Genomic DNA, 25,288 nt, shown 5'->3' with positions numbered 1-25,288 from the left:
GTTGTATCTTTTATGTCTTTGCACTGGCCATTGTTATTACAGGTTTTTGCTTATAGGAAGACCCTTGAATTCATGGGTTAGATCTTTAGAAAGAGGCTCAATTTTCCCATTTTGTTGATAACCTGAGATTTAGTTTCTCTTTTTTCAATATTATGAAAATGGATTTCAGAGCATTTACCAGCATGTGAGCACTGATGGCAATGAGTGAGGTACATGGGTGGATGATGTCACAGAGGGGCAAGAAAGCAGATGTTTATGTGTGTTGTGACTCTCATTCAGACTCTTGGCCTGAGAGGAAGGAGGGATGTTGGAGTTAACAATGCACAATGAAAAGCGGTTCAGATTTGGAGATTCAAGACTTGATGCTAGTAGAAAGACTGTTTTTATTGCTAGAAAGTTTAAGAAAGTTGTTAGGTAAGCAAGTGTTAATGGTTCATGAAGTCAAAGAAGGAGGAATAAGGAAGATGGAAGGTGGAGATAGCCTTGGAGGAGAGATGGATTAAGGTGTCATCTGAGCAGCAGTAGAAATTAATACAATATTTTCTAGAGATACTCCCTGAGGAAGAAGGTAAATGATAAAAATTAGGGGCCCATAGATGGCCTTGGGGTACACCATTGTTAACAGGGAAGGGTTGAGATGAGAGATTCTTTAATTGAATAGTGTGACTGCAGAGGTATGAGGTAAGTCAAGAGAGAGCTGTGCTGTTGATACCAATAAAGGCTTGGCAGTTGGGGATGATGTGACGGGAGTTTGTGTAAAAGGTCAAGAAGGATGCGCATGGTGAGGATCCAGAGTCTGGGGCCATCAGTTTGCTTGTGATTTATGCCAAAACTTTTTCTGTACTATCAAGTGGACAAAAACCAAATTAAAAAAGTGTTCATAGAAAACTATGTTTAGTTAGATTATACTGGGAGGTTACCGGGAAATGGAAACTGCCTTGCATAGAGAAGGCTGTTGATGACAAATATTTAAATTTTAAAGGATAAATATAAAAAAAAGTTGAAAAATAAACTATAACTATAATAATAGGTGCAGTGAAGAGAAGGGAGAAAGGATGATGGTAATATGTAGGACAGAACAATTTTAGCATTGGAGATAGCTTCTTTATATTTCAGTTTGTGGTTAGTTTTGAGTAATAATAAGCTAACATGGAACAAGACAAGTATCTAGTCAGACAAGGAAATGCCCAATGTTGTACTGTTCAAAGGTGTTACATTGGTGCAACAAACATAATAAGTCATGGAACCAGTCAATCAGTAAAAGCTGGCACTGTTGACTGACATCATACATAAAATAATACTGCTACAGGATGGTGATTGGCCAAAACCTTTAACATGCAAATTTAGAGACTGACGAGCTGGATCCCCTTCTATTTATGATCTTGTCAATCTCACAGGTGCAGCTGTCAGCTCACTACCTTTACAACAAGAACTTTATAGAGAAATTTGCATGCTGCTGTCTGGAGGACGACGTACAGTCTAGTCTCTCACTTGAACTAGACCGACTGCAACCAGCTTTTCACGTAGCTACCACCCTTAAGGGGATGGTTAGTCATGTTTCAATCAGCAATTTCCTCAGAACAGCTTATGGATTGCAGGAACACTGAGGGACTGAGGCAGCAGACACAAAGCCCCCTCACTGTAACTGGGTAACCAAATGTTACTAATTAGGGCAAGATGAGTTATTTTCTTAGAAGCACCTTGCATATTAAATGACAAGAAGTGTGGCTGAATACGTATGTTTATCATGGGCGGACATACTGTGTAGGTCGTGTGTTTGGTGTTTTACATATTAAAGACACCAGGGTAGATGATCTGACATGGAAAATACGTAAATGATTAGACAGACTCTGTAACAATTTGACATAACCAAAGCACTGTAACAAAAAACTGTTCCCAAATGAGGTCACTGAGGCCAGCGAGTGATCCCAACTCGCCACGAATACAGTACTGTCATTCTCAGGGTGTACTTGACCTGCTTGAAGGCATGAAGAAACTTGACCTGTAACCTCTGTGTGCATGTTCCTGAAACACAATTTTCCAGTACACCCTGAGCCTGGCACTCAGTGTATGTTGTTTCTCTTCTGAATCTTTCAGTTTTCGTGAGGCACAGCAGTTCCATGTACACAGGTAAGCAGATACAAACTTTGAGGCACTACAGGGATGTCAGGATGCAAGTGAAAATATGTGCTTCCAGCACAATGTGAGAAATGTATGCTCATAAGGAGGCCTGACAATCATGTCCCACATTCACTCCCTTCACAGAAACATGCATGCACTTGACTTTGGGCTGTATGTAACAAATCACTTTAGAAAAGAAATGCCATGGCTGTCATCCAACATGTACATAAACACATTCATATGTATTGCATTTGGAAAATTTGAGTAATCTGAAAGCTTCCTATGAAGTGATCCACTCACCTGCCAAAGGGGGCCCTGTGAGGCAACCCAAGCCCACAAAGAACATGGAGAAGCCCATGGAGTTATTGAGTTTCTCCGACCCAACGAGATCAACCTGCAGAGCAGAAGCACACATGTATCCTTAAGCACTTCATACAATAAGACTTGTATCCTCAATATTTGTACCAATTAGAGTTAAATGGTTGCACATTGATTTAAATCAACTCTAGCAACGTGCAAGTCATACAGAGACATATGAGGCTGGAGAGATTTAATGGAGGGGCAGTTCCAATTTACTATATGTATTTTTACATTTTACATGCAATCTTAAGTAAATTCTACAATCTTCCATTAAAGGAGGGGTGTGATGTAAAATGTTAGTAAAAATACTATGATTTAAAACTATCTCAGTCATGTACTGAGTTGAAAATACTGGCTAAATATAATATAAGTGCCCCTTAAATATTGGCTCATATTGAATTGGATACCAACATTTTTCGAAACAGGTAAAATAAGTGCATGTTTACTGAAAAGCATTTACATGAACTTGGGGAAGTAAATGCTGTGGTTTTGAGGCGACATGTTCACACGACAAATGTTTTCAGTGATGATTCACCGAACAGAACAGATTTGAACCCACTTTTCATAGCTACAGCAATCTCTTTGTTTTGTTTTCTCTGTGTTCTGGAACAGAGCAACACCTTTTCTATCAACATAGGATATTGTTGTTGGCTACTCCTACTATGTCAGTTACGGTTAAATACCTGTCTTATATCTAATTGCTTCCTGAAACATAAATCACTGTTCGGTTTTTCCGGAGGGAAAAAAACACGAGAGAAAATCCCAGTTTATTATTGTTGATGTCATTACTTAGGCCCAGAGGATTCTCTTGGCCTTTACCACCCCTTCTCTTACAGGTGAAATCAAACCACCTGCTCTTTTTCTGTTTTTGGGAGTGATATGATCTAAAGACACTGAATACTTAACATGTTGTCCCACCCATAACCGTAGTTGGCAAACATCTCCAATGCTCACTGTTTCAAGTAAAGGGTTCACTTTATACTGTACTTTATAAAATTATGTAATAGCTTCTATCCATTCTATCTATCTATCGATTGATCGATCAATAGATAGAGTGGATAGAAGCTAGATAGATAGATAGATATTTGAATATATATTGAATATATCTTTACTAGGAAACCCAACTCCTAAGTGGCACCCCCCTCTCAGAAATCCTATTTCCTCTGTGTACCTGAATGCATCATAAGCAGAAACAACTTTTAACCATCAGTGCAAAGTAGCTTATATAAGGAATAGTTCTTAGCATTAGCCTCTTAAAACATAAACACAACACAGAAGAATAGAGCTCCAGTTAAACCCAGGGTTCATTGAGCCTAAATGTAGACTGACAGGGACTTTTGCATTGAATACCAGGGAAATTTAAGTTTTCGTGGACAAACTTGTCATTCAAGTACTTTCTTTGTAATATATGTTACCTTGATTTCCTGCATGTGCTAGTGTGAGCTCTTAGGCTTAGTTTGGTTTCATCAAACTTTATATTTGCATGGTAACACAAAGGTATAGCTCAGATCTCAAATAAGTTATTCACTGTGGAAGAGTGAGATGTAGTTGAGCTGAATGGCTAACTCTAACTAGCCCATAAAAACAGTTAGTATAAAAAAATACACTTGTGATTGAAAGTGGAGATGTTGTACTGTATGTTTGTGGTATTTTTGACTTAAGTATGCCACAGACCAGCAAACATGATATGAAAATGTCAGGAAATTGTGTGAATTTGTACAAAAAAGGGCAGAATTTATTTGAATGCATTCATGTGCCCGTGTATATCTTGCGAGAACTGCCTGCATGGCAAGATTTGTGAGATTATGAGTTTACCTGGAGGTGTTGAGATCATGATCTCAAAATTGACTTGTTTACAGACGTATTTTTCACCATGTCTCATCTGTAACTATACATGAGAATCACAAAGTAATCTGATCCTAGCTGTGCCTTTTCATTTCTGGAATTATATATTTAAAAATAATTTTAAGTGTCAAATAATATGAGTTTTTCAAACTTCTAAAATGAACTTTCCTCATATGTGGTTCATATCCCTTCTAAAACATTCTGCTCACCTATGACCATCACAGGTTAATGTGATGTTGATGTATGAGTCAGAGCCCACTTGAGGTGTTTTATTTTTAAGATTTACTGGATTTGTTTCTGACTTCCTGACTGACTTCTTACTTTCTGACTTTCTGGCTGACCGCAGCGCTGCCGCATCCAGTGGGAGTCAGGAGTTACTCCCACCACCGTAGTGTGGTGTAGAAGCATCCCAGAACAGACGGACCTGGTCCGTGACAGACCGGCGGAAGGTCTATTTTAACATATTGGAAGAGATTTTACAAGACAATCGGCAGAAACGCTCCACTTCTGAAACCTCCCAGTTGGACCTAAGGCCACCTTAAGGACAAAGTAGAAGCACAGAAAATCTAAATTTTTGTGCTTCCCCTCCTGGTGAGACCCAGCATCAACCATCTAACTTCCGGGTTGCTCATGCGGAACTAAGTTTCGTTGCAGTTCCTGAACTGGCCGCTAGCGGGTGACTCAAGAAGGGAGTCAATTAACTGCCATGTTTAAATGTCCAACTTTAAAGAGAAAATAAACATATTTACAGCCTGCTTCCAAAAAACGTTTTGGTCTCAATCCTTCAATTTCACATCTATGACAACTGAGGAGTAGGATTTATTTTGTTGTACCACGCCAGGGGAGTTTATATAAAGCATTACATTTATTTCTAATATAACTGATTGATAGTCGGTTTAGACACTGGTTAACCACTATCACCTCCTCATCTGTGATTTTCATGCTATGCTTGGCGACGCAACCAGTCGTTTGTAATAACCCAGTATCAGCTAAACACGATGACGAACGACAACCTGCTTTAGTTCCCCAAGGTTCCATCCTGGGACCTCTTCTGTTTAACATTTACATGCTTTCAATGGCGCATATCATAAAGAACAACCAAATAAACTACCATAGCTATGCAGATGACACAGATATATATTACAATTTCACCAGGAGACCGAGGCAGGCTCTTGGTAAATGCATTGAGGAGATTAATGACTGAATGTGCCACAACTCTCTCCAGTTAAACAAAAACAAAACTGAGGTAATTGTCTTTGGAGCCAAAGAAACGATTACAGGTCACCACAGAGTTGTAATCTATACACCTAAAAACCACCAACCAGGCCAGAAATCTGGGTGTAGTGATGGACTCAGACCTAAATTTGGAAAAAAAACATAAAGGCAATAACAAAGTCAGCCTACTATCACCTTAAGAATATATCAAGGTTAAAAGATCTGATGCAGGACCAGGATAAACTACTTATTGTAACAGCATCTTTACAGGTCTTCCTAAAAAGTCAGTAAAACTGCAGCTCATTCAGAACTCAGCTGCTCGAGTCCTCACTAAGACCAAAAAAGTGGACCACAACAGTCCAGCTCTGAGGTCTTTACACTGGCTGCCTGTCCGTCACAGGATAGACTTTAAGTTCGGATGCTGGTCTATTAAGCTTTGAATGTATAGGCCCAAAACACATCAGTGACCTCCTAACCCAGGATAAACCTTCCAGACCCCTAGTCCCCCTCTGGATCTGTTTTTTTTTAATCAGATCCCAGAGTCAGAACCAGATATGGAGAAGCTGCATTCAGCTTCTATGCCCCACAGGTCTGGAACAAACTCCCAGAAGGCCTCAGATCAGCTGAAATGTTTAGTGTATTTAAATCCAGGTTGAATACACACTTGTTCTCAGTTGCATTGGAGTAAAGCTCTAAACCTGCACTGTTACTTTTAAACTTGTTTAGAAACTCATATTCTATATTTTTTTATAATATATATATATTTTTTTTCTGATTTTACCCAATTTTATATATATTGTTCTTTTTTGTTTAAATTTTAAATCATGTTTTTTATTTATGTTTGAATGTCTTTGTAAAGCACTTTGAATCACCTTGTTGTTGAATTATGGGATATAAATAAACTTGCCTTGCCTTGCCCTGCCCTGCCTTGCCCTGCCTTGCCTTGCCTTGCCTTGCGACATGCTCCAAGTTAGCATGAGTTACAGGGAAGTTGACTGCCGGCTGGGGTGTAAACACTCAATCTTTTTAATCTGCCATTGAGTCAACATGTTAAACGGTATATTCTGCTGTAAGTTTCTGTCGACAGATATTTTGGCGGGGGTCCGCTGAAGGAGCTGATAGCCAAAGTTTGTTCCCGTTGGCTTAACGAGCATCATAGCTGTATGAAGAAAAAGAAGCTTCAAAGTCGCTCTTCAGAAACCAATGGGTCACGTGACCTAATGCTGCATACATTCCTTAAAGCAGTCTATGGGTGCGATCCAGGCCAAAGTGCCAGTCTCAAGCCCGGAAAATGGGTTGTGTTAGGAAGGCTCTCTGATGTATAACCTATGCCAAATCAAAGTGTACAGCACAACAATAATCCACAACAACAATGGCAACCCCTATAAAGATATAAGTCAAAAGATCTTGCCTTTGCATTGTTTTTCATTGTTTCTCTAGAAATACCTGTAAATAAAAGCATTAAATCCATCCAGAATTGGAAAAAAAGATTGTTAGATTGTTTAAAAGAATAATATGCTCAGACAGGTCCTTACCAGAACAGGAAGCAGCAGAGCCATGTAGCCACCGCAGAAGGTGGCGAAGAAGACTGCGTACACCATCAACAGGATATAGGAGGTCGCCAGTGGGGAAAGCAGGTTGACCACCCCACAGAGGATAAGATAGGCTTTGTGGTAGTTATATTTGTGGAATAGGTTCCTGTCTGTCACCCAGCCTGAGGCCAACTGGGCAATGGTCTCCGTGATACCTGGAAAAGAGGCAAAGGACAGAAAAATAAATGCAACATTTAGAATAAAATATAAAAATTCCCAAACAATAAACCAAAAAATTGTGAAGTGACGTAAACAGCTTCATATTTCTAAATAAAATAAAAAAGGAAACCTTATTATATATATATATATATATATATATATATATATATATATATATATATATATATATATATATATATATATATATATATATATATATATATAGAGAGAGAGAGAGAGAGAGAGAGAGAGAGAGAGAGAGAGAGAGAGAGAGAGAGAGAGAGAGAGAGAGAGAGAGCGAGAGAGAGAGAGAGAGAGAGAGAGAGAGAGAGAGAGAAATCCATGTCCATGCAGGTACTGAGTTAAATATGCAGCCATGTTATGAGTAAGTCCACCAATAGTTTTGATGATTAGTTTTTGGTGGATTTTTAGGGTGTGGCTGCAGTCATTTCACTATGCAAATTACACTACAGAGATGATAATCTCCTTTATTTTAGTGAATTACATTATCATCTGTTGTATGGATTACCTTTCTATCTTCCGCAATTATTAATATTTTCTTTAATACAACCTCCATCATATTTGTTCTATGTTGTTGAGATAATCCTGCTGGGACACAAAGTAGAAATTGGTGCTTAAGTAGAGCAAAGCAGTCCACACTGTGGACTTGTTCAGGCAGGCAAACTTAAGCAACATTTTGTATTAACACCCATCACTCTATAGAGTCTATAGGACACATTCCACTGACACCCGCGGGTCTATTGACAGAACAAATAAGTAAAACTCTGCCTTGCCAACTGATACACAACTGACAAGCATGCGGCATCAACTGTAGGTTCTTAGTGTAAAACGTGGTTCATGCTAACATTGTACCAACAACGTAAGTCATAGTGGGAAAACCCTACGCCACAGCCTAAAGAACACCTCTCCATAAATGTATCTGTGCGTTGAGTCGATGTGAACCAGAACAAATATGATGGGTTTAGTTTTTGTCCTTGCTTCTGATACTACTACTTCTTCAATATTTTCAAGCTGGGCAGATGGATTGTTGCAGAGTATATCCTTAATGTCCTGTGGAATATATACAGAGGATATTGGGAAATACAAAGACAGATATAAGTTGATGTATGCATGTCTGAGCTGGTTGACTGGGACCTGATGAAAGACAGAATGTAAGGGAAATTATGTCTTTCCAAAGAACTACACAGATCTAAGTGACGTGTGTTTCTACACCCTCGCTCTCTGGCATGTAAATACTCATCTGTTAGAGTCTGCATTATGACAGCAAGCATACTACTGATTGTAAGCACCTTCTTGTTCAACTGTTGTATCTGCTTGGGTATGATGACTGGGCAGATATAGATGGCTCTCTGCAGAGGTCAACTGGAATGTGATAGGCCAAGCAGAAACTGCAGTGATATATTGACCGTCGCAGGAATAGCTACAAGCAGGGAGGGCTGATCTATTGATCAATGAAACAAACTGGTTTGGTACAGATCAAAGAAACCCATCCTTTGCCTCTGCAGCACAACACCACAGACTTTATCCACCAACACTGAGCTCCAAACCATGTCAGGTCCTATTGAATTTGAGATTGCCAAAAATATGTACCGGTATGTTTAGACTAACTCTCAACTACATTGATTGAAAGAGAGGCTGAGTTGTGAAAATAAAGCATGCCTTCCATCTAAAAGGCTTTGAAAGCAGCCTGGATTAACAATGAAATGCCTAATCAGTGAACACCTCTGCTCCTCTTACCTAACAGGACCTAAAACATCTTTCTTAACTGGGGTTTCAAAGATGTGGCAGCTGTGCAATGTTTAGAAAGTCTCCTTTTGTGATCCAAGGCACATCCTGGAGTGTCCCCTGCTTGCATAAAGACAAGTTGTGAGTTTGTTTGTGTGTTTTAGCCTCAGCAGGTTGGTTCAGCTGTTTCTGTTCAAACTCTGCACAAAACTGTATAAATTTGGCCTCTCCAAGTAGCAGCACGTCAGGCCAAGTGCATCAGGGACATTGGTTCTGTTCATTTCCTTCCTCGCTGTCATCAAGTAAAATGAAGTTTTTAAGGTTGGAGCTAGATTGACCCAGCTTATGTTAACACTGCATACCAGTCATAACACAGTCCCTCCGAGTGACCCGGTACAGCATTTACCGTTTATAAATCCCACCGGATGTTAAAAGATCCTAGGGGCTACGTGGCACATAGAAATGCCAATAATTCTGCTATAACGAAGGGGCATTATTATAACATGACAAAAACAATGGTTTATAAAAGTGGTGTTGGTTTTCCCAGCTTCTCTGAAGAGGCTTGCCTCGCCTCTTCCTTTTTGTACACACTGTTGCATCTGTGCTCCTCTGCAAAGTATCAGCCACTTCAGAACTGGACTGGAACAAAGCTGGGAGCCCCTCTTGTCGCCACGCCAATATCTTTACTCAGTTAGCTGTTGCTTAGCGACTCCAGTCAGCTCCAGTGTTGAAGGCTGAGGGTTGACGAACATAGTGACCCGGATGACAGTGGCCTCTCTTTCTTTCTAGCCAAGTAGACGACAACGCTGGGTAAGAAAAAGGGGGACAGCGGCACCATGGGATGGTGGCTTTGTAGTGTGGGTGGCACCCCCGTGCCTTAAGCTCTGTCTCTTTCTCTCCTCTATTACAGTGCACATGACCAGAGAACGTGACGGAGTCAATGTGCCAGAAAAATCTTCCTGTCTTGCTGCTTGGTGGTACAAAGCTCAACAGAGGAACAAAATATTCAGACAAATATATCCTCTGTAACTTCATGGCAGCTACACAGAGTGGTTGGTTAAGCAGCTCTTTTACCTTATTATCATGTTTCCTGTGAATTTCGATACTGCAGTGTAATACGACTTGAATCTTCAGTGTTTATCACTTGAAGGCCACAAAGTATTTTATATTTTCTTATCTATCTATCTTATTTTTGATTTATATTTTTGATTATAACCATCTTAAGGGGAGATGTTCCACACACTTACTTAAAGTTAATTCTTTCTTAATGATCTAATACACCAACAAACATGTGCAGCCAAAGTTCAGATGGCCTGTCGAGCATTCACTGCCATAAATTATGGAATCTTTGTGCCATTGTGAACACATATTTATATTAAGAGCAGTAATGTGTGGTTTTCTGTAAGATATTGGCAGTTTTAGGGATTTTTCGAAAATGTTATATCCCACAACCGAACCACAAGTGACATGAGTTAACTTCTATCCACGATAGTTTCAAAATATTGTTTGTGCATCTTTGGTTCATTTAAGTCATGAATGAATTAAGTCACAGATGATAACCACTGTAAATATACTTATCATTATATTACACACATATTAAAACACAAGTGAATGAAAACCACATTCTCATTTCAGTCACTGACAGATTTACATGTACACGTGGTTGATGGTCAAAACGTGAATGCCTTTTTTCTGCTCATATGGAGGGACCTCGTCAATGGCATATTGCTGAACCCACCCGTCCTGGCCAGTAGAGTAAAGTTCAGCCTTTATGTAAGCACATTCATTACATAAGACTGCAGAGTCTTAGCAGCTTGCAAATAATTAATGCTTAAAAGTTGACTGAACATTTCTTTGCATCACTTCTGAGATCCAGACTGAAAGAAACCTGAATCTACCTCCTTAGATTGTCAGAAAAAAACTCCTCTAGAAGACACAGTCAGAGACATGCAGACAGGAGTTCACTGTCTGTTAAATCATCACTCCCTAAAGCTCTCTAAGATCTGCTTGATAGTTTCTGCATTAAACTAAAACCAACAAAGCCTAACAGTTTTGACCTGTATTAAAAAATCAGTAAGGAGAAATATAATCAAATTTGAACTGTGCAAAAAACACACCTTACAGTTAGACAATCTTTGGTGCACAATATACATATTCAAATTATAATGAGAGGTTTCACTTCAAACTTGCTAATGCCAACTCTCCATTGGAGGCCAGTGAAGCAGAAGTCAATGCAATGAAATGAATAAAATGATTTCATTTCATCTATCAGACTATTAATGTTGTATTAATGCATTAATTTGTAAATCCCAGAGCATGTACTGTAAATCTCAGCTTTAAGTATCTGGCTTGAACTCCTACAGCTACAACTACATATTGTATATCTAGAAACTATGTAGCAATGCAATAGCAATGTTAGCACTTCCACTTGCTTTGAGCACAGTACTAAAAAGAGGGGAAAAGGAGAAGAGCTGCCAAAATCAATTCATTTGTGGCAGGATCTTCTCCAAACATAAGCCAGTCCACTGCAAAGCTAACACCACCCTCAGACAAAAACTGGACAAAACCTTTACACTGGAGTATCTAAACAACAACTCCCGAAAAACACGGCATAACACAGACCAGCCAGCTGATCAGTCAATATTCAGTCGTCCACCTGCATCTCAAGGATAAAGGACACTCTTTTTAGGTCAAAAATGCACAAATTCTGGAAAGCGAGTACAAAGAGAGGACTAGAAACAAGCCACCAAATGGGTTTTGGCTCTCCTACCCAGGTGGCTTCACAGCCATTAACACCTTTGAGTCATGGGACCAAAACCAGTTAAGCATCTTTTGCCGACCATAACCCGACATCCAAAAACTGTAACCAACATCTTCAATCACAGAGTAAAGATTGGGGCTCTTATGAGGTCACTGCTTATGCAATTACATCCAGATTTCTTTGTGAATCAAAAGATACCAACACTTGGATCCACCTCACATCCCTAGAAGGTGACAAACCTGGTGATAGCTGAATAGTGAACGTCAAACTGGCAGTTACTAAACCTACCCATCCATCTTTTTCACACAGCTGGTCGGTGTGACTGAATATTGCTTAAACAATATTACCTTATGACAAATGTTATCAGTGTGACTATGCTATTTTCTGATTGCTCTCTGTCTGCAAAATATTCATAGATTAATTTCTGTCATTTTTATTCCCTGTCATTAACCGCAGAAGTCGTTTTTAGGTCATAATCCTTTTGTTTCTCATAAGAAACATGCCGTAGAGAGGAATTTCTGTGTAGCACAGGACATGTTTTTATAAAGATCCTTACCTTTAGTTTGTTGTGAAGATTAAATGTAATATGTTTATTGCAAAGATTGAAAACATTTGCAAAAAGAAAAAAAAATAAAAATTTTCACAGTCTTTCCAAACTTTATGCTAACCTAAGTTTGCATAAAGATTGGTGCTACTGACTAACGAGAACCTCACCTGCCACAGAGATGATAAAGGACGCATCCATGGCATCAATGCCCAGGGTTCTGGCCCTCGCAGACAGGTGGAAATAGGGGATGAAGTAGGCCAGCTGACTGAAGACCAATGACCAAGTGTAGATGCAAAAGAAAGGGTCCTTCAGCAAAGAGAAATCCAGTACTTTGGCTGTTTTGACAGTTAACTCACTTGGCAAGCTGGCACTTGAGGGCAATCCAACAATGGTGGACCCGTTCATGCTGCCATTGAGCTCTGTTGGACTGTCTGGAGATATAGGTTTACATGGACCGAAGTCATGGTGGGAATCATGACCATTACTGTCACCAAAGACAAGTCCGTTCAGTTCAGGGTTGGATGAATGCTCCTCATGTTCTTTTGCATATTTGCCCCCGAGGTCCTCAGTGTCCGTATGAGATGGAGGCGTACTGAGAGAGTCTGATTTGAGGATGCCATTGGTTAGATGAGCAGAGCCGCTCAAACAGTTCTTGGAGTTTTCCGTCTCTGCACAACTCTTGATGGACAAACAGTTCTTGGAGTTTTCAGTCTCTGCAGAGCTCTTGATGGAAACAGCAGGGCTCTTTTGGATGGATGAAGAGGTAGTGTGTGAAGCAGGCGGCTTCACGTAGATGGGCCGCAGAAGCATCCCAGAAGCCACCAAGTTCAGCATGAGCCCACCAAGAATAAGCATTGCCCCTATGGATGAAAAGAGAGCTCAGAATGTTAAATATTACAAACACACACACTGAAAGGCAAAGGCTCTTTTCAAGATTTGTCCTGCGTACCTTGCCAAGCATATTTGTCCAGAAGTAGCTGGGTGAATGGAGCGAGGGCAAAGGTCAAACCCATACCAGAACGCCCAATTGCATACGCTGTTGCCAGCCTTTTCCTGAAGTACAGTGCTGTTACCACTGAAAAGGCCTGGTATAATAGTGCAAAACCCATTCCTGGAGGAAAGAACACAAGGTTAGCATGGCATAAGCAGGTATCAGTCATAGGAACACGAGTGTCGGCTGAACTGAAATAGGTGTTATTCGGATCATCATGCTAATTGCAGTTTACCACAACATTTCAACTCACCTACTACCACTCCCATGCTGATGTAGAGGAATACCACATTTGTGGCGAAAATGCTCAGGAGGAAACCTCCACTAACGAGCAGTGCCCCAGTGATGGAGGTCACTCGGGTTCCCACCTTGGCACAGGCCACAGAGGCAATGGGTGCTACACGTGAGGAGGGACAGGGAGAAACAAGTCAGAAGAGGGGATTGGATTACCATTCATCAATTACAGTCATACAGCTAATTAGCTATCATCCCTTCTTTGAAGAATACATCGCAGCTAAAACAAGTAGTTTCTACTAATAATTCTAATCTAATCTAAGCAATACTGAGGGAAACCCAGTTCACAGACATACAGGAGACTTAAAAAGGAGAAATATAAAGCAGAGATGGATTTTGTTTGTGTTTTTTTTTATTCAAACCTGCAGACAGGCGCAGACTTGACATGATGGAGCCTATCCAGCTGATGCTCTCTGACGAGCCTCCAAACTCATCTTGAAATGCCACAAAGAAAATCCCAAAGCTCTTCAGTGTGCCCATCACAAGGACATTTACCTGCACATACATACAAATGAGAATGAATGGATATGTTCTTACCTCAGTGCAGTACACAGATGTATTGTATTATTATTATTAATGTTATTTTTGCATCCCACATACCAGGAAACAGTGCAGCACAACCATCCAACCCCAGCCTCCGTCTGGGGGGTCCTCATACCGGATCTCCTTCTCTTTCTCCTTCTTTGTGGTCATGACATCTCTTCTGAACAGATTCATGATGGCCTTGGCTTCAGTTGGAGGCAAAAGAAAACTTTTATGAACAAAGTTGCAATGTTCTTAAGTTTTTAAGAAGCAGTTCAGAATTCATTATCAAAAAAGAAGCAAGAAATCACCTTCAGCACATACTTAAAGATGTGTAATCATGTGTGAATATGAACAACTTTCTCCATTCAGAAGCTTTGTTTAATGCATTTTCGAGGTAAAGAAAATTGAACTGCATCATTATTTGTTCAATTTATCTACAAATCCCGGCCAGTGATGGACTAGCAACCTGATGAACCCTGCATCTCACCTCTCAACCAGTGACAGCTGAGAAAGACTGCGGAACAACCTCATGACCCTAAATGGGACTGAAGCACCTACAGAAATGAATAAATCTACATCTCCCTTAGAAAAATGCAATTCTAAAAATGTAAAGATAGGGAGAACAAAAAGTGCAAATCAAAGAAATCGTCAATATTAAGGATGAATTTGTTATCAATATGCTCATTTATATGGCATATCGCACACAATCAACTTTTAAAGGTATGTAACAGTTGACAGTAATGCTGTAAAAACTGGATACTGTTGCTGTGAAACAGTTCAGTGACCATGCAACCAAACCTGGTTACTTTTCCAACTCTTTTCCCCTTATTACAGCATCTGCACCGGACTGAATGTCTAAGCAGTTTTCACATTAAATGACTCTGTATCGCAAAAAGGCAAATATTTAATCATGATCTCCAAGCTTGTCAAGATAAGCATGTCCTCTCCATGTTGGGCTGATGATGTTTTAACTATGTAGCAATTCAATTTTGCAGAAAAAAAGTGACGGTGTTCCAAAGAGAGTAAATGTAACGAGGGATCTAGGAAAATTAGAAATGAGAGAAACTACCATGGGTGCAAAACCCGGCTCTTATTTGAGTTGGGTAAATTTTTACTCAGTATGAAGCAATAACACTGAAGAAAACCTTTAAAATGTTCTTTAAACTCAGTTAAATGTATTCTTAAATGTATTCTTAACACAATGACTGAAGGTGTCCGGATTAGGATTAATTGCAGACATGATGGTTATTTGTGTTATTTGTCTGCATCGTCTACATCAGGCCTTCACACGTGCAACCACTAAGTAAACAGATACAACAGCGCAAATTGGAAATATGGCTCCCAATTTATTTAGTCACCATATGAAGCACTTTGAAAATTGGAGTAGACCAACTAGTGTGTTGAGTTTGTCAATCACTGTCAAGGTGGACTTTGCCGGTCTGCCGGTCTTTGGAACCTACAGAAAGATAAATATGATTTCCTTTTGCCCTCAATTTAATCCCAGGGTGAGTGGTGAATACAAAAATTAAGATGATACTGAAAATACACACTAAGGTAAAGGAAAAGAGAGACGTGAAGAAGACAGGGAGACAAAGTCTCTGGTGTCTGTCCAGCAGCTGCCTTCCATTGTCGCCGGAGGAGACCGGAGGAGTGTTTGATGTACAGAGCTCTTCGGTCATCAGCTTTCCAAGATAAACAGAGTGTAGCGAGCCGAGACGGACTGATGCTTTGATTGAGGACACTTGACAAAGGTTGGAGCAATGACTTGAGCTTCTTAGTATAAACTCAAATCCAAGCTGATGATTTCTGGTGGATTTGTGTTTCTTTTTGTTTCAACTATGTTATGGATTTCAAGGTATGTACAGTATAGATGACAACATAAAGTTTAGGAAAAACTAGTCACACTTGTGAGCTCTGTGGGAAACTGTGAGAGTCAGGATTCTGGAAAGGGGTGTGTTCAAGAAGAATCAGAGTACCTGGCGGGAGCATGTACATACCACAATGAGCTGAATTACAACAGTACTAATCCTGCAACATTGTGTCACAAGGATTTGCCACAGTATTATATTTGAGTTAGACTTGCTAGAAAACAAGGCTCACTGCCATATAGACTGTACTTAGAAAAGGGGCGACACTTAATTATAGTCTTGATGTTACATGATAGGTCTTTAATACATAAACGCACCACGCTGTTTCTGATACTTTTAGTTTTAGTTGATAAAGGTTTTTAAATCAACGAAGATACAGAGAAAGCACAGCCAAGGCATCTGTAAAGTCTTTGCTCTTCTGCTATTTAAGAAAACTGTGAAGACGTACTTCCCTGGTGGTCTTTTTTTTTCTTTTTACTGGAAACTATCAGAAAAAAAACATCACTAAGATGCTGAAAACAGATCAAAACAGAAACGGCAGCTGTCCGGAGTTGGTGGATGACGTAATCACCGGGTTAAGTAACGACAGAAAGTCTTGTGATAAACTTTGAAAATCTTTGAAGTAATCATAATATCTAATCTTTTCTCAATTGATGTATTTAAAACGGCCAGGCACTTATTTAAGGTCTAAAAGTTTTACTTGTTGGGTTTCCTTTTTAGATGTAAATTAGTGGATTGCAGGGAACTTATTTACTTTATAGATTGATTTCTTATTTAACAGCAATAGGCTACATGATTACTGTAAACAGAAAGAATAAATTAAATGATTTGCTGCTGAACTGTCATGGATTTGGTAAATTCATTCTTTCAACATGTTGAAGCGGAAATAGAAATAGTTTGTTTTTAGTTTCTATAGTCTATATGTCTGTTAACCTGGTTACAGATAAAACTGAGATGAAGCACAGGCAAAAAAAGAACCCGTCAAATTCTGATGTGGAGTCTCTTTTCCTTTCTTAACAGCCTTGAATTATGCTTTCTGTTTGTTTGGTCCTAAAATCATGCAATTCAGTGTTAGTAACCAAACTCTGCAAAACCTCATCACACTGCTACAGTTTGTTTACGTTTGCCAGGACTTTGCCCTCGTCTCATTTGTTGCATTCTCCTCAAGATACCGTCTGAAAACTGTGGAGCCCTGAAACCAGACGGCGTTACAGTCCAAAGATGAACAAGCATTTGTGTGCTGACAATGATGTGCTGATAGTGCAATAACTGTTTCGCTTATCACAAACCTTAAACAGTGTTTGTGTGTGGCCAGACTTCTTTACCCGACCAAAGATGCAAGCGCAGTCCTTTGGGCCAAATAAACTAAACAGCTTGTGTTTGCTTAGAAAGAAAAGAAAGAGAAAAAGCAAAGACTGCTAGCACTCAGCGATGTCCTGCAGGGTAAAGAGATGTGACAACAGATAAAATATTAACCACGAGCTTTCTAGAAAGAAGGAAGAGTAGTGGATGAAGATGAAGAGCTGTGCACGAGTAGATTTATCAAATGGGAGTTCAAAAATAATAAAATACAAATAAATAGATAAATAAATAAAGCTGTAAAGGTGGATTATTATTGCAACGGTGCTGGATGATCTTGCATACGACACATTTACTTTCAGCTCAAATAAACAGCTCTGCACTCAGTCAACATCGTGGCTACGACGTAGATCCCACATGAATACTGAACAGAGTGCAGCAAAGCTGGGAAATGCTTTGTGTGGACTGAACTTAAGCACACGCAGAAGGTCTTCATAGTCCCAGGGTTTCGCTGTGGGAGGAAACCCATACAGATAAACTAAGGACATCCGCACTCACATGCAGTAACTATAAGCCCAAACCAGAGGGCACGCTTGGAACTTCCTGCCCACATGTTTTCAACTTTAACACATCTGAGTCAATGCACTCTTAATGAAAACTATGAAAACCAGGTAAAAGTCAGTTGGCTGAATGTTGGCATCGCAGCCTGCCCTTCTTAGCTTTATGCTGCCAAATCATGGGGGAGCATTGACCTCGCCACAGACGCTGGAACGCAGAGTCACTTTTAAGTAAGTAGTTGTAGCAAAGGTTGTTTGTTACTAGCCTCTTGCAGCCAGTATCACTAACTCAATCTGAATTAGACGTGTAAAAGAAACTAGGTTCAAGTTAGACAGAGAGCACAGAGTGGATTAAAACTGGAATGAATTGGGCCAGTGTAGTGCGAGGAAAGTATTTGTGGTATTAACAAGTTGTCCTCAGAGTGTGTTGAGTGCATGTTCATGAATGTGCTGCATCTGAGGGTGTGAACGGAGGTGGATGGGTTTGTCGTATTAACACCATGCTGCTTATACTAATACCAGTCTGTTGTGTCTACCACTTTTACAGTATTCATCGAGTGTTAATTTAGGTTTTACTAATTTACTTGATGAATGAAAGTCTTGTTCTGTGTCTCAAGTAAGCTATAGATATAAAAAAACAAAATACATCCCTCCCACTTTTAACAGATATTTATAACTCCGCTCTCAGCAGACCTGATATGCAAGTCTTGGCGTGTGCAGGATTTCCTATGCTGAGAATACTGAAAACAGACATATTAAAAAGGTACAGTGTGGGTCTTTACAGTGCACAAAGAGAGAATTTGTTCGTAGTCGAGTCCATTCCTCTCCACATCAAACTCCTCAAAAATCCCCGGATGGAAACTCATAACAGTCAGTTCTGTTCCCTTTAGCAATATTGAACGATAGAACGATAGATACAGTAGAACGACAGATAGAACGATAGATAGAACGATCTATAGATGGATGGATAGAATGACTGATAGAACAAAAGAACAGACAGACAGACAGATAGATGCAACGGGTGCAACAGAACACACCTACCCGCTCATCAGATTATTCATTCTATATGCTGCACTTGTGTGTATCAGGTGCGCAAATTATTTATTTCAATGTTCCACAACAAGTAATAAATAATGTATTACATTTTGTCTTACAAAGTTAGGAGCATCATTCTCAAGTGTTTTCTTCAGTCTTTTCTATGGTCTTTGGTAATGGATTGAAATCTGCTATCAGCCAACTTGCAGGGAAGGACTGGAATGGTTCAGCAGCACAGCGATTAACTGCACGCTGCACCATTAACTTGATAGTTAAGGAGTCTGGGTGCTGGACTGGGCTGCCGGCAGTCCAGAACTTTCACCCACTGAAAAACATTTGCCATTTCATAAATGAAGAATATAAAGAGGAAAGCAAGACAAGGACAGGACAACATTCACCTCCCGTGACTCCAGCAACTGGGTCTCCTCAGTTATTAAAGGAAGAGAGGTTGCAGGAATCTGGTAAACATCACACGGTTACAAATAATTTGAAAAATACTGCTACCATTAAATTCAAAATAACCTGCCCCTTTTAAAAAAAAAAAAAAACCCGATACATTTCATTAGTATGAAAATTTCACGTTTTCTCTGTTCTAGTGGATTTGCAAATCATTACAGTCTGTTTTTAATTCACATTCTATTCAACTTTTTTTCTTTTTTGGTGAATTGCTGTTGTAAGTGCATGTATCTATGGCAGTGTAAAATTAACATCTGTGTAAAAATGTTAGTTATTAGGGCCCGAGCACCTTCAGTGCGAAGGCCCTATTGTATCTGTAGGAATTTTTTTTTTTCTTTTTCTTTTTCTTTTTCTTTTTCTTCTGACGAAAGGAGGGCCTTTTTGCCCCCCTAAACGTGCCCAAAAAGTCACCAAATTTTGCATGCAAGTCAGGCCTGGCGAAAAATTTGATATTTAATGGTTTACATTAATGGGCGTGGCAAAATGGCTCAACAGCGCCCCCCGGAAAACTTTGTGACTCAAGCCCCACAACACGGTTTGACGTACATGCACGAAAATCTCTACACACCTGTATCAGTACACAACTTAAAGAAAAGTCTCTTGGCGACATGGCCGAAACCGAACAAGAAGTCAGCCATTTTGAATTAATCGTGTAACTTTGGCGCAATTTATGCCATTCCTTCGGCAGTTAATACGGCCCGAACCGTAACGTGCCCCCAGGTGTGTTATACATCAAAATGTGCGTCTCCATCCTGCGACAACACGCATTCCTTTTCTCTTTCAAAAGCGTTACCGTGGCGACGCTAGACGCCAAAAAGCGCGCCCACCCTTCATCTGGTTGGTTCAGACCGAAAAAACTTTGCGCCTCAAGCCCCAGAATACGGTGTGACGTACATGAACGAAAATCGGTACACACCTGTATCATGTCGCTGCTTAAAGAAAAGTCTCTTGGCGCCATGGCCGAAACCGAACAGGAAGTCGGCCATTTTGAACATTCTTAATTAATCGCGTAATTTTGGAGCAATATATGCCATTCCTTCGAGAATTAATACGGCCCGAACCGTAACGTGCACCCAGGTGTGTTATACATCAAAATGTGCGTCTCCATCCTGCGACTACGCGCATTACTTTTCTCTTTCAAAAGTGTTACCGTGGCGACGCTAGACGCCAACAAGCGCGCCACCCTTCATCTGATTGGTCCATATTTGATAGTTCTCCAAAAGTCACCAATTTTTGCATGCAAGCCAGGCCTGGCGATACATTTGATATTTCATGGTTTGTATTAATGGGCGTGGCAAAATGGCTCAACAGCGCCCCCCGGAAAACTTTGTGCCTCAAGCCCCATAATACGGTTTGACGTACATACACAAAAATCGGTACACACCTGTATCATGTCGCAACTTAAAGAAAAGTCTCTTGGCGCCATTGCCGAAACCGAACAGGAAGTCAGCCATTTTGAAATAATTGTGTAAATTTGGCGCAATTTATGCCATTCCTTCGGCAATTAATACGGCCCGAACCGTAACGTGCACCCAGGTGTGTTATACATCAAAATGTGCGTTTCCATCTTTCGACTATGCGCATTACTTTTCTCATTCAAAAGTGTTACCGTGACGACGCTAGATGCCAAAAAGCGCGCCTCCCCTTCATCTGATTGGTCCATATTTGATAGTTCTCCAAAAGTCACCAAATTTTGCATGCAAGCCAGACTTGGTGATAAATTTGATATTTCATGGTTTGCATTAATGGGCGTGGCCTAACGGCTCAACAGCGCCCCCTAGAATACTTTTCTCTGCCATAACTTTTGAATGGTTTGACATAGGAAGTTGTGGGTGGTGTCATGGGACTCTGTAATGAGTCCTTAAGCTTCGTTGACCTTAATTAGCCCCGCCCCTTCTTCTGATTGGTTGTCCCGATTTTCTGCTATAACTTTTGAATGGTTTGACATAGAGAGTCGTGGGTGGTGTCATGGGAGTCTGTAATGAGTCCTTAAGCTTCGTTGACCTTAATTAGCCCCGCCCCTTCTTCTGATTGGTTGTCCCGATTTTCTGCTATAACTTTTGAATGGTTTGACATAGAGAGTCGTGGGTGGTGTCATCAGATTCTGTATGGAGTCCTTGACCTTCATTGGCCTGAATTATCCCCGCCCCTTCTTCTGATTGGTTGTCCCTTTTTTCTGCTATAACTTTTCAATGGTTTGACATAGGAAGTCGTGGGTGGTGTCATTTCTGATATGCTTATGGGGGGCGGTGGCCGTGAGTGCGAGGGCCCGTTCATCGCTGCTTGCAGCTTTAATTAGAATTAGTTATTCTTACATTTCCTTTGAATTAAATTTCTTTTCAGACTGTTCTATCCACAGCTCTCAACAGGTGTTTGGAGTTTTGGCATTGTGGACAATAACAGGCAGAGAAGCGTTTTAACTGCTTTTTCATCTCATTCTTCTGGCAAACATGCGTCAGTATGGGATTGTTGTTACATTTTGTGATTTTAAATCCTCCAAACATTCTGTGTTGCAGGCAGGCCAGTCCAGTATCCGTACCCTCTTCCTCAGTCATGCCTCAGTAATGTGCGCTGAATGTGGTTTTGCATTGTCGTTTTGAAAAATGCCCTGAAAAAGCCGCCATCTTGAAAGCAGTATATGTTGTTTTACACATGGGTGCTCGATTCCAGTCCTAGTGGGCCGTTGAGTCAGGTGGAAGCAGGGAAACATCAAAAACATGCGGGACAGCGGCCCTCAAGGAGCGGAGTACTGATCTGCATTAAAGGTTTTCATCAAAGAGGTACAATTGACCTTTGCCAAAGGTGCTGATTCAATCACAAACTCTGACTTTTGGACTTGTTGCTGATAACAATTGGGATGGTAATTTTTGTCTTTGGTCCACAGTACATACTGTATATAGTGCATATTTGTTCCCAATAAACATCTGGAATACTAATTACTGTGACCTTCACACACGTGTGTGATGGCCTGTTCCAGATGTCTCCATGTCTAGAAAACTAGAGATATTTTTACATGTGGTAAAAATTTAAAAAAATTTTCAAAATTAATTTTGAAACTTAATTATTTTGTTGTTTTACATCCTGTCTCGCACTAAACAGCCCTCATCACAACTCTGTCTCTGAATGTGTTGAAGGCTTGAAATTCAAAAATGATTTTTAAATTAATAGATGAAATGAAACTGTCAAAAACAAAAAAGCATTATATATATATTGGCTTCATACAGTTGCATAGAATAGAATAGAATAGAATAGAATAGAATAGAATAGAAAAAAAATAGAATAGAATAGAATAGAAAGCTACCTATATTTGCCGTGCTGATGATAGCAGAATTAACAGTTTCTCCGAAATCCACTACAAAGTTGGGCAAAGTTGGAAAGAGCAAAAACAGAAGAAAAATAATTAATTAAGAGATTATCTTAATGATGAACACACTGACACGTACTCATAATGAAAGCTGTGTGAAATCTAGGTGTTAGAACCAGTGCAGGGTCTGATCAAACACAGATTTGAGGAGAACAAGACACCGAGTAACTGACTCAAACAATATGTTTTAAAGCTAAACTGGCACCAGAAACTTGTCTGAAAGGGGGATGTAGATTTTTAAGAGAATCTGGTGATCAGCTTTTCCTGGATATGTGTGGACGTTCACCTGCTGACAGTGAGTTTTGTGGATGACTTGGGTTTTCCAAGGAAATACGTGCATCATTTGTTTCTTATTTACATTTGTAGTAGAAAATATCACTTAAAGTGATAGAAAAAAACGGGAGCTAGTCTGAAGCCCTTGGAGCTGATTGTGCAAAGACGAATGTTGCACAAGCTGGCGGACAGAATGAACAACACTGCACAGCAAAGCACTTATTAAACATTGGTGTGTCCAGTCTGAGGAGCCTTCAGCTATGCTGCAATAAAGACTGGAGGTCATTTTTGCCCCCTGCCAATGACCTTACATAATAATTCCTGTAATGACTGTTTTTTCTTCTTCATTATTTTCTACTTTGACAATAGTGCACTTCCCTGTCAATGTTCAGTATATCATGAAATAGAATTATTTGTTAAAATTCAATCAAGCACCGCCCCTCCCATCATGCACAGCCCACTTCTCCCATCCCCACCTCCATGACACCCCGACCCAGTCTGCTTACGCGTAACTGTCATTCATACAGTGCTTCGCCGTGTACAAAAGTGCTGCTGATTGCAGCAGTTTGGCCAAAAGTTTGGGCTGTGGATCAAATTAGATTCTGGATTTTTAAAGCTTAAAGTCAGAGTTTCGCCATCAACTTAATCGTTATCCTGTCTTGGACATGCACACAAGCTCCGGGGGCTACATTGATTACTGAGTCAGACCAAAGAAACAAAAAAAAAAAAATCTGTGCACCAGTCCAATACAGTCACACTGAATTTCAGGTTTCAGTTTAACTGAAACACAGGCTGTCATATTTGCCACCCCATAAATTATTTATGAGCACTATTTCAGTCCTTTATTTTTTATTTGTGGAAAGGAATGATAGCTCTCGATTGATTTATCTCTTAAAAAGGTGGTTTCTTGCAACACATTTTGTGTGTTCCGTCTTAAGTGCTCGAGTTGTGAGCATAAAACCGCTGACAAGACACAAACACAGACATCTGTGTGGTGCTTGCAATACGTCCCTATTGTACTGCTGAAGATTGAAGTAAAATAACCCTGCAAAAATTCCTGACCTCAGTCAAACAGAAATATTGTCAAAGGACTCATATAAGAACACTGTCCAACATCCTAGTGCTGAAGATGTTCTGTGCAGAGGGGGATGAAGTTACTACTTGCTAAAGTGCATTACAGATTAAGAGAATATGATGCACTGCAGTTACTGCTGCAAAGGAGGTTCTGATTTCCACTTTGTTTAGATCAACTCCAATTTCTTTTCTCAGATCTAAAATCACATATTAATAGTGACATAATGTGAGCTTCTATGTATTGAGCACGCTCAGCAGGGTGATGCTCTTTTAATTATTCGATTAAGTTGGTTATCCAACTGCTTTGATCTTTGTTCCTTTGCAGCTTATTTGTACCTTACAAGTTGTACAAATATTGGATATCCTATACTCAGATGTGTTTCATGGTGACTGAGTCGTCACGACGCACCGAAGCACTAAAACATGTTTCTCAGAACTATAAGATACAAATCAGCTGTTTCCAATCACCAGTCAGTAAATTGGTTAATTTTAATAATTCATATCAATAACTGCCCTTATTTGTACGGTAGTCTGAATGTAACCACAAATGTCCCCGCCATCTGAATTCAAAACCACCATCCATAAATAATAAATTACAGGGGCCCTTACAACAATCTTGCACGGCCAAGTTTATATGACACTACAGAAGCCTGAGTGAAACATTCCACTGATTATATCCAAACTTAAAGCATTTTTTGTTGTTAAATTTGCTCCCTGTATGACCGCTCATCACCAAAGTGTAAGCTTCAGACAAGAAAAAAAACAAGAAAAAATGTTGTCCTGCCAGAGGGCTCTTTGGCATGTAGAGTCATTAAGACTTCTGTTTCAGCAAAATGTTCTAACTTGGGAACCTTAAGGAGTTACCTATAATGCTGTCTTGGTAGTATGCCTGAAGGCACTGCAGGTGAAGAGAAGACTCAGAAGTCCTGTTTTCTGAGTGTCATCCTCAGATGGAAAGCAGGTCACTTGGAATGGTAGCTATTCTCAGATCAGCTTTATGCCTATAAGAAGAAGAAGGTAACAATAACATTATTATTTGGGACTGAGACTTGACAACTATATCCAACACCAGTTTCCGATAAGGCACCTTTCATGACACATTATTAAACGAAGATCCAGCTCTTATCTAACCATTCATTAAAGCTCTAAATGAAAACATTTCAGCAGTGTTTCGTGGGTCTGGTTATTATCACAGTCTTCAGTCCT

The 25,288-nt window shown here is 39.9% G+C and overlaps 1 protein-coding gene across 2 annotated transcripts in view; it reads right to left on the bottom strand.

Moving 5' to 3' along the window:
* Nucleotides 1-25,288, bottom strand: part of slc16a4 (solute carrier family 16 member 4) — a 33,024-nt gene that overhangs the window by 4,081 nt on the left and 3,655 nt on the right. For both annotated transcript variants that reach the window (XM_061736272.1, XM_061736271.1), the window contains 8 exons: nucleotides 24,947-25,083; nucleotides 14,232-14,359; nucleotides 13,994-14,126; nucleotides 13,591-13,734; nucleotides 13,296-13,457; nucleotides 12,514-13,206; nucleotides 7,077-7,288; nucleotides 2,422-2,515 (listed from right to left, as the gene is read on the bottom strand). In XM_061736272.1, the coding sequence (XP_061592256.1) occupies nucleotides 2,422-2,515; nucleotides 7,077-7,288; nucleotides 12,514-13,206; nucleotides 13,296-13,457; nucleotides 13,591-13,734; nucleotides 13,994-14,126; nucleotides 14,232-14,348 (1,555 nt within the window). In that variant the 5' untranslated portion in view covers nucleotides 14,349-14,359; nucleotides 24,947-25,083. The remainder of the gene's footprint in view (nucleotides 1-2,421; nucleotides 2,516-7,076; nucleotides 7,289-12,513; nucleotides 13,207-13,295; nucleotides 13,458-13,590; nucleotides 13,735-13,993; nucleotides 14,127-14,231; nucleotides 14,360-24,946; nucleotides 25,084-25,288) is intronic.

Source organism: Cololabis saira, chromosome 12, assembly GCF_033807715.1.
Source record: "Cololabis saira isolate AMF1-May2022 chromosome 12, fColSai1.1, whole genome shotgun sequence".
NCBI lineage: Eukaryota > Metazoa > Chordata > Actinopteri > Beloniformes > Belonidae > Cololabis > Cololabis saira.
The sequence above is the reverse complement of the archived record's forward strand: the minus strand, read 5'-3'. Positions and strand labels throughout refer to the sequence as shown.